This window comes from Callorhinus ursinus, unplaced genomic scaffold, assembly GCF_003265705.2.
Source record: "Callorhinus ursinus isolate GAN/ISIS: 27379988/994484 unplaced genomic scaffold, GSC_fseal_2.0 scaffold954, whole genome shotgun sequence".
Classification (NCBI taxonomy): Eukaryota; Metazoa; Chordata; class Mammalia; order Carnivora; family Otariidae; genus Callorhinus; species Callorhinus ursinus.
The window spans coordinates 1-10,791 of NW_027398009.1; the positions used below are offsets into that span (position 1 = coordinate 1).

General features: G+C 38.3%; 1 protein-coding gene across 1 annotated transcript; it reads right to left on the minus strand.

Annotated features, from left to right (window-relative positions):
- Nucleotides 1-7,330: 7,330 nt before the first annotated feature.
- LOC112818125 (olfactory receptor 8G5-like) lies at nucleotides 7,331-8,296 on the minus strand. Its single transcript, XM_025865345.1, has one exon. The coding sequence runs from the start codon at nucleotides 8,264-8,266 to the stop codon at nucleotides 7,331-7,333; it is 936 nt and encodes a 311-aa protein (XP_025721130.1). The 5' UTR covers nucleotides 8,267-8,296.
- Nucleotides 8,297-10,791: the final 2,495 nt, after the last annotated feature.

Sequence of the window (10,791 nt, forward strand, 5' to 3'; positions counted from 1 at the left end):
GAGAATTACAGACCAATATCCTTGATGAACATGGATGCAAAAATTCTCACCAAAATACTAGCCAATAGGATCCAACAGTACATTAAAAGGATTATTCACCATGACCAAGTGGGATTTATCCCTGGGCTGCAAGGCTGGTTCAACATCCGCAAATCAATCAACGTGATACAATACATTCACAAAAGAAAGAACAAGAATCATATGATCCTCTCAATAGCTGCAGAAAAAGCATTTGACAAAGTACAGCATCCTTTCTTGATCAAAACTCTTCAGAGTATAGGGATAGAGGGTACCTACTTCAATATCATAAAAGCCATCTAGGAAAAACCTACAGTGAATATCATTCTCAATAGGGAAAAGCTGAGAGCTTTTCCCCTAAGGTCAGGAACGCGGCAGGGATGTCCACTCTCACCACTGCTATTCAACATAGTATTAGAAGTCCTAGCCACAGCAATCAGACAACAAAAAGAAATCAAAGGCATCCAAATCAACAAAGAGGAAGTCAAACTCTCACTCTTTGCAGATAATATGATACTGTATGTGGAAAACCCAAAAGACTCCTCCCCAAAACTGCTAGAACGCATACAGGAATTCAGTAAAGTAGCAGGCTATAAAATCAATGCACAGAAATCAGTGGCATTCCTATATACCAACAACAAGACAGAAGAGAGACAAATCAAGGAGTCGATCCCATTTACAACTGCACCCCAAACCATAAGATACCTAGGAATAAATTTAACCAAAGAGGCAAAGGATCTGTACTCAGAAAACTATAAAAGACTCATGAAAGAAATTGAGGAAGACACAAAGAAATGGAGAAACGTTCCATGCTCATGGATTGGAAGAACAAACATTGTGAAGATGTCAATGCTACCTAGGGCAATCTACACATCCAATGCAATTCCCATCAAAATACCATCCACTTTTTTCAAGAAATGGAACAAATAATCCTAATATTTGTATGGAACCAGAGAAGACCCCTAATAGCCAGAGGAATGTTGAAAAAGAAAAGCAAAGCTGGTGGCATCACAATTCCGGACTTCCAGCTCTATGACAAAGCTGTCCTCATCAAGACAATATGGTACTGGCAAAAAAACAGACACATAGATCAATGGAACAGAATCGAGAGCCCAGAAATGGACCCCCAACTCTATGGTCAACTCATCTTTGACAAAGCAGGAAAGAATGTCCAATGGCAAAAGACAGTCTCTTCAAAAAATGGTGTTGGGAAAATTGGACAGCCACATGCAGAAGAATGAAACTGGACCATTTCCTTACACCACACACACAAATAGACTCCAAATGGTTGAAAAACCTCAATGTGAGACAGGAGTCCATCAAAATCCTAAAGGAGAACACAGGGAACAACCTCTTCGACCTCAGCTGCAGCAAGTTCTTCCTAGAAACATCGTCAAAGGCAAGGGAAGCAAGGGCAAAAATGAACTGTTGGGATCTCATCAAGATAAAAAGCTTTTGCACAGCAAAAGAAACAGTCCACAAAACCGAAAGACAACCGACAGAATGGGAGAAAATATTTGCAAATGACATATCAGATAAAGGGTTAGTATCCAAAATTTATAAAAAACTTATCAAACTGGAGACCCAAAGAACAAATAATCCAATCAAGAAATGGGCAGAAGACATGAACAGACATTTTTCCAAAGAAGACATCAAATGGCCAACAGACACATGAAAAAGTGCTCAACATCGCTCGGCATCAGGGAAATCCAAATCAAAACCTCAATGAGATACCACCTCACACCCGTCAGAATGGCTAAAATTAAAAAGTCAGGAAACGACAGATGTTGGCGGGGATGCGGAGAAAGGGAACCCTCCTACACTGTTGGTGGGAATGCAAGCTGGTGCAACCACTCTGGAAAACAGTATGGAGGTTCCTCAAAAAGTTTAAAATAGAGTTAACATACGATCCAGCAATTGCACTACCAGGTATTTACCCCAAAGATACAAATGTAGGGATCCGAAGGGGTACGTGCACCCCAATGTTTATAGCAGCAATGGCCACAATAGCCACACTGTGGAAAGAGCCAAGATGTCCATCGACAGATGAATGGATAAAGAAGAAGTGGTATATATACACAATGGAATATTATGCAACCATCAAAAGGAATGAGATCTTGCCATTTGCAACGGCGTGGGTGGAACCGGAGAGTGTTATGCTGAGTGAAATAAGTCAATCAGGGAAAGACATGTATCATATGACCTCACTGATATGAGGAATTCTCAATCTCAGGAAACAAACTGAGGGTTGCTGGAGTAGTGGGGCGGTGGGAGGGATGGGGTGGCTGGGTGATAGACATTGGGGAGGGAATGTGCTGTGGTGTGCGCTGTGAATTGTGCAAGACTGTTGAATCACAGATCTGTACTTCTGAAACAAAGAATGCAATATATGTTAAGAGAAAAAAAGAAGAAGAAGATAGCAGGAGGGGAAGAATGATGGGGACTAAGTCGGAGCGGCAGACGAACCATGAGAGATGGTGGACTCTGAAAAACAAACTGAGGGTTCTAGAGGGGAGGGGGGTGGGGGATGGGTTAGCCTGATGATGGGTATTAAAGAGGGCACATTCTGCGTGGAGCACTGGGTGTTATGCACAAACAATGAATCATGTAACACTACTTCAAAAACTAATGATGTAATGTATGGTGATCAACATAACAATAAAAAATTTAAAAAAAACTAATGATGTAATGTATGGTGATTAACATAACAATAAAAAAATTTAAAGAAAAAAATGACAGTAATATGGATTGAGCATTTGCCAGGTACTATGCTAATTTATTTTTATGTTCTTATATGTTTAAATTTAATTCTCAACACAACCTTATTAAGTAGGAGAGGAATAAAAGCACCAGTAATTTTAGAACTTGATCACATAGCTAGAAAGTGACTAAGCTGAGGTTAAATCCCAGGTCTGATTCCAGGCCAAAGCCTTAAATTGTTCTGCTGTGAAAGCTCCTGAGACATTTTGATTAGAAAAGCAGGAATATGGCACGTGTTTCCAAATTCTTGAGGAGCTGCTATACTGAGTTTTTATGTGCTTTTTCATGGTGGATAACCAGTAAAAAGGAAGGGAACTAATAAAAAGTTAGATTTTATTTCAGTGTAGAAAAAGAAATTAATGAGATAAGATGCCTGTGAAAGATTGGGTTTCTATCACTATAAGAGTTTAAGTATGAGTAAGATGACATTCTTGCAGGGCTCTGATGATCTTGTATCACTAATTTGAATGCAAGATTATCCTACATACACCTTTAATGTCCTTTATAACTTTGAGATTCTTTGATTTTATTATGTTGTTCATCTTTCAAATATATCTGAGAAGATACAATAAAGCTTTACAAATGGTTCTTCTATTGAAAAGGGATGAGACCCTTAAAGAAGAGGCCTGTGAGCATAATTAGTCTGGGCCCAAATGCAAAATTCAGTGGATATGAAGATAGCAGTGTTCATCTTGTAACACTGAATATATCTGGCTTACCAAGCCATTAACTTGGTAATGCTAAGACTGGAATTCTCAATATCTTGGTGCCAAACATATGGAATAAATTCATGCTTGCTTTCTACAATATGCTGTAGATACACATAAAAAATAAAGCAAACTCCAAGATTACCTAAGTATCACATATTCTTAATAAAAAAAGGAATATTAAAAAACAACCTAAAACTGAAGAGATTTCAGGATGTCACCAAGTCTGGATAATGAATTATGGTAGGTCAGAGGATTTTTATTTGTTGTAAATTCCATCTGGAAACCCAAGTAAGGGAGATGAGCAAGAAGCATGGTTTTTACATGGTTTGTGATATTCTCTGACTATACACTTTTACCCCATAAATTGGGACTTCAGATTCCTCATCCCATTTCACTTTTATGCCCCCTTTTCAAATAGTTCAAAAAAAAAAAAAAGATATGGCTGAGAGAATGATTAAGAGTTCCACTGTGGGGTGATATGGAGGAGGATGACATAGCCAAAGAGAAGGTTTGAGCAGAGAAGTAAAGGGTAACTTCCCCAAGGTCATGTCTTGGAGTCTGAGCAGGAGAAGACCTTTGAAATGAGCATTTATATTTGGTTGTTTGGATGTCACTGGATAAGAGATTTTACTAACATTGGGATGGAACACAAAATAAGTGGCTACATAGATAGCAAAATACTAGCTGGAGAATGTTGGTGGTTGAAGGAAGCTCAGTGATAATGATCACTTGAGTCTGTGAACAGATGACTTTGAGATTCTCAGTGTCTCATTGATCATGAGTGCAGTGGTTTTGTGGTTTATGTGCAAGAGTGTCATTCACACCCAGCTAACTCTGAGGTTGCCCATCCAATAAGATAAAATGTCTCTGCATCTCTTCTTCCAGGATTGTTCCAGATTCTTCCAGGGATTGTTGGGAGCCTATTGCTCACTCAAATTATGGATCATTTTCTAAAGGAGGTTCTCTGTTTCTTCTGAAGCTTACCTCTTTACCTCTCTCACTTTCTAGCTTACATATAGACTATCATGCACAAGGACTTGTGCATTTAACCTTAGAAAATTAAAGAACTCTAGAGGTGTAGCAGTTAGGATGGTAACATATAGCAAAAGAGAACATAATTCTGACTGGGCAAAAAATTAGTTATATGGCAGAAATAATGAATATAAAAAACCAGAAATCTTATGATTTTGCCCTAACTTCACCACATGTTTGTTGTATGAGCTTAGAAAATAAAAGAGAGGGGTGTTTGGATAGCTCAGTTGGTTGGGCATCTGATCCTTGGTTTTGGATCATGAGGTCATGATCTCAGGGTCATGGGATCAAGCCCTGCTTTTGGGCTCCATGTTCAGCATGGAGTCTGCTTCATGTTCTCTCTCCCTCTCCCTCTGCCCCTCCTGCCCCCATGATCTCTCTTTCTCTCTCAAATAAATATTTAAAAAAAAGAAAATGTAAGTTAAGGGGCCTAGGAGGAAAGTTGAAGGTCAGAGGAGGCCTCTGAGCATGACTGGTCTGGGCTCAAATGCAAAGTTAGGTGGACACACACACACACACACACACACACACACACACACACACACACACAGAGGAATATTACTCAGCCATAAAAAAGGATGAGATCTTGCCATTTGAGACAACATAGATGGATCTGGAGTATATTATGCTAAGTGAAATGAGTCAGAGAAAAACAAATACTATATGATTTCACTTACATGTGGAATCTTAAAAAAACAAAACAAATGAGAAAACAAAAAAAGCAGAACCAGACCCATAAATACAGAGAACAAATTGATAGTTGCCAGAGGGAGGAGGTGGGGGATGGGAAAAATGAGTGAAGGTGAGGGAGGTACAGGTCTCCAGTTATGGAATAAGTCACAGGAATGAAAGGTACACTACAGGGAATATAGTCAATTGCACTGCATTAGTTTTGTATGGTGAGAGATGGTAGTTATACTTGTGGTAAGCATACCATAATGTATAGAGTTGTCAGATCACTATGTTGTACACCTGAAACTAATGTAATGTATGTCTCAAATAAAAAATAATAATAATAAAAATAAAAGGGGGAAAATCAAAAAACAAAAGTTAAAAAAGAGTGTTATATGCAACTGATAAATTATTGAACACTACATCTGAAACTAATGATGTACTATACATTGGCTAATTGAATTTATTATTTTTTTTTCCCAAATTTGAGGATTTATTCAGGACCGGGATCAGGCTGAGATGAATGCAAAATTTTCCACAGGTGCACAATGTAAGGGGGCACCCAAAAATTCAGTAATCAGATAAGATTTTAAAGCAATATTTTTTTAAAAAATCAAAATTGGTGCAAAAAAAATCCATCATCAACAAACTATCAACATTTTAAAGAAAGACAGGATCACCATTTATTTGGTCCAGCATCATGTTTCCCAAACTAAGAGAGGTTTCTCCCACCATGCACATAACAACAGATTAACTGTCCTGTGCGAAGGGCACCCAGGTAACTATTTTTTTTTTATTTTTTCATTATGTGCAATTTAGCTAACTGAATTTAAATTTTAAAGAAGAGTAAAATGTATCTGCTGGAGGCAGTAACCAAGGCTTTATATTTAAATATTTACTCAGGGACTTCTTGGATGTTGACAGGACTTAATGACTTAAAAAATCAGATATTAACAAGTTACCATATCTGTGCTGTGATTTACAACAGAACAAACTCAGGACTAGTGTTTCTTAATCCTTGTATAGAAACAACAAAGGATGCTATAAGTTATCTTAAATATCGTTAAAGAATTCTCCAAAGTTACACTTAATTGATTTGAACTAAAACCCAGAAAGCCATATATATCACTTTAAGGGTTTAATGGGTGAAGACCGCATTTGATAAATGCTGGTTTTCATATAAATATTTTATGGAGGGAAAGTAATTACAAAGAAAATTATCAAGGGCCTACTAGGTAGCAGACATTCTGCTATTTGGAGATATGGCTGTGACCAGGGGTCTCCCTTGATGGAGCTTACAGGCTAGTGTGGACTTGGACAATAAACAGACCATTACAAACTGGAATGATAGATGGCAAAGCAGGAAGATATTGGATTGGGCACGAACAACACTCATGGTTCTGTAACTCAGATTTCAAAGTTCTGATTAGGTTTCTTAGGTATGAAATAGAGGAAATAATTCAGAAAAGGAGGGTATGGGGTAGGATATGGTGGGAAAGAGGCTTTCCCAGACTAGAGATGCAAAAGCTAAAAACAGAGGTGCAAAAGCTAAAGATTACATAATTATATTACTGTGATTTTTATTGTCTTTACACAGAAAAAAGGAGATTGCTAACCACTGCTAGAAGGTAACTTTCATTATGGTTGAGAACTGAGTTTTTTTAAGATTTTATTTATTTATTTGACAGAGAGGGACATAGAGAGAGAGGGAGTGGGAGAGGGAGAAGCAGGCTTCCCACAGATCAGGGAACCCATGCGGGGCTCGATCCCAGGACCCTGGGATCATGACCTAAGCCAAAGGCAGATGCTTAATGGCTGAGCCACCCAGGTGCTCCAAGAACTGAGTTTTTATCAGTTGTACAAAGGACAAGGGGAAGGGGTGATGGTAATGGCATTAGTGAGTGGGTCCATATATCCAGATCATCCTTAGTACTTATACTCAGTGTCTCAGAGATACCCATGAGAGAAAAACCCAGAAAGCAGTGACATCAAAAGGCAATAGGAGTAAGAAATAATGTCAATAGAATCCCAGTAAATGAGGGTGTATATTGACAAATGGACTAAAATTAAACATATCAATCCATACAATGTAAGAGACAATGACTTAGACTAATAAAAGATCCTCATGTTATTTCTAATCACAAGAATATTCTTTTCTCTAACATTTTACTCAGGGCAAATTTGACATCCTTATTCCGCAGGCTATAGATCAGGGGGTTCAGCATGGGCACAATGATGGTATAAAACACAGAGGACACTTTCCCTTGGTCCATGGAGCTCACAGATGATGGCTGCAGGTACATGAATGCAGCAGATCCATAGAAGACAGCAACAGCTGAGATGTGGGAGGTGCAGGTGCCGAAGGCTTTGGACCTGCCCTCAGTGGAGTGGATGTGGAGGATGCTGGAGAGGATGAAGATGTAGGAGCTAGGGATCATCAGGCTAGGGGCAAGGATATTAATTACACTAAGGACTAGAATCAGGAATTCATTGACATGGGTATCAGAACAGGAGAGTTTTAAGAGGGAAAGAAGATCACAGAAATAATGGTTGATCACATCAAATTTGCAGAAACGAACCCTAAACATGCAGCCTGTGTGAACAGATGCACAAACCAGGGCTATAATGTACACTCCCAAAATCAGGGAGAAACAAGCCTGATGGGACATGATGACACTGTAAAGCAAGGGGCTACAGATGGCAACATGGCAGTCATAAGCCATTGCAGCCAACATGTAACACTCTGCAATAGCAAAAACAAGGAAGAAATAGAGCTGAGTCATGCATTCAGGGTAGGAGATGACATTCATCTCTGTCACAAAGTTCGCCAGCATTTTGGGGGTAATAACAGTGGAATGGCAGAGATCAATGAAGGACAATCCACTGAGGAAGTAGTACATGGGGGTGTGCAGGTGAGCGCTGAGCCCTATCAGCATGATCATTCCCAAGTTCCCCACCACCGTGACCACATAGATTCCTAGGAAGAGGAAGAAAAGGGGCAGCTGGAGTTCTGGTTTCTCTGTTAGCCCAGCGAGGATGAACTGAGTCACTGTGGAATGATTTCCTGTTGCCATTTTCCTCTGAGTAGTTTCTGAAGGGGAGAGAAAAAACCACGGTTGTTGGAAAAACTTCATTATTCTTCTCTATTTAGAGTAGGGTGCCCCATGTAGATGACTCATGGTTTAGATATTCTCTTGGACTGTAGGGTCATTTAATTCTGGATCAATTTATGTTAAGTAGAGTTCATTGTGATTTAATGTTTATTAAGCCTTATTTCCAAATATAATGTGCATTTCATACAAAAATAGCTATGTTTTGGGGCTTGTGGGTGGCTCAATCGGTTAAACTTCTGCCTTCAGTTCAGGTCATGATCCCTAGGTTCTGGGATAGAGCCCCAAGTCGGGCTCCCTCCTTTGTGGGGAGCCTGCTTCTCCCTTTCAGTCTGCCTGCCACTCCCCCTGCTTGTGCTCTCTCTCAAATAAATAAATAAAACCTTTTTAAAAGAATAGCTATGTCTCTAATCACTGAAAACTTAAGTGTCTGTTTTCCTATTTTGAATATTTCAATGATCATCAAGCCAATATTTCTAAGTGGAGACTCAGAAACTTAAAAATTTAGAGATGCCAATGTAAATGAGTCACACTGCCTTCATGACAACTTGGGAGCACATGATACCTAAGGGCAATAGCCTGCAATTAACTTCTAGTAGGAGTGGACAGAGACCTTATTTTCAGACATTTCCATTTCATTATTTTATTTTATTTTATTTTACACACACACACACACACGCACACACACACTTGGTTCTGTTTCTTTTAAGGACCATGACTAACATACTACCTTACTTTCTTTAGCTCTTATTTGCCTATTTTCAACTTTGTTTTTATATATTTTTTAAAGATTTTATTTATTTGAGAGAGAGAGAATGAGAGATAGAGAGCACGAGAGGGAAGAGGGTCAGAGGGAGAAGCAGACCCCCCGCCAAGCAGGGAGCCTGATGCGGGACTCGATCCCGGGACCCCAGGATCATGACCCGAGCCGAAGGCAGTCGCCCAACCAACTGAGCCACCCAGGCGCCCTTGTTTTTATATTTTAAAATACTGTTAGATATTATAATTGGGTTTTTATTTAGTTTTTTATTATGTTATGTTAGTCACCATACAGTACTTTATTAGTTTTTGATGTAGTGTTCCACGATCCATTGTTTGCGTGTAACACCCAGTGCTCATTGCAACACGTGCCCTCCTTAATACCCATCACTGGGCTTCATACTTTTCAATTTAAAAATAATTATCAGGAAATCTGAATTTCCATATAAAATCTTCAGCTGTTTCATTATTAGTAAGATGAAACACCTACAACTATTGTGGTACCACAGTTTGGCTCACCTGGATTGGTCCACAGTTAGTGGGTTCGTGGTCCTAGACCAAGCAAGTACTTCTGCCTTTGCTGGAAAAAACAGTATGAGTAACAGTTAAATGGCAGGCCTTAAATTCAAGACCTAGATACTACCATGTAGTTACTAGCTAACACAGTTTGACTTTGACAAGTCAGACAATCTCTTTGTGTCTTGGCTTCTAAATCTGTAAAAGAGAAATAACAATATTACCGACCTTGTAATAAATTGGGAGGGATTTATCAATCACAGAGTGAGCATAATCCGTTACTGTGGAGTTCTTACCTATTAACAGTTTATCATTTGGAAAATAAGTTTTATAAACTACACACAGAAATTTCTGTAATTTCAAATTACAGAAACAGAAACTTTCTTTTGAAACAGAAATTTTAATATCTCAATCCTTCTTTCTCTGCCCTTCATCTTTTCTACAAAGCAGAGGCATAAATTAGAAAACACAGAATTACAATCATCCTCCCCTATTCAGTTAAATGGCAAACAGGTGATTTTATCATTACATGCACCAAAGTAAAAATTTCAAGTGGATTAGAGTTGAATTTATGTAAATGTAGAAAATATAGAATATCTAAAAATTCCTGTCTCACTTCTGCACCGGTATAAACCTATAATCAGATCTGAGCACAAAGGCCAAACTAGAAAACATCAAGAAGAAAGCACTGAAAAAAATCTTTGAGATCATGGAGTGCTTTAAGATTTTTTATGTAAAGGACATACATGCACACACAAGAATAATAACAAAGACAAAAGAAATAAACAACAAAAAAACTAACCATAAAAGCTGTTAAATTATACTTCATCAAAATTAAAAACTGCCCTTTAAAAGAGACCATTAAGAAAATGAAAAGGGAATCCCAAAGCAATGTCTATATCTGACCTATGGCTTTTATCCAAAATATGTAAATAATATTTGTAATTCTTAATGTAAATACAAACACATTTTAAAAGTTTAAAATATATGAATAGATACCTCACAAAAATGTATTTGAATAATCAATGGGTATATGAAAATATGCTCAATATCCTTAGTCACCAAGGACATTGAAAATTTAAAACATGAGACACCTCTATGTACCTATATTGGAGTGGGTAAAGCAAACAGCCACAAATACCCTAGTGATACCAAATGCTGGTGAGCAGCAACTGGACTTATATGAAACTGGTGTGGGGACTAATATTGTTCAA

Coding starts and splice junctions, on each gene's coding strand:
- LOC112818125 (XM_025865345.1), bottom strand. CDS start 8,266: ATGGCAACAGGAAATCATTCCACAGTGACTCAGTTCATCCTCGCTGGG.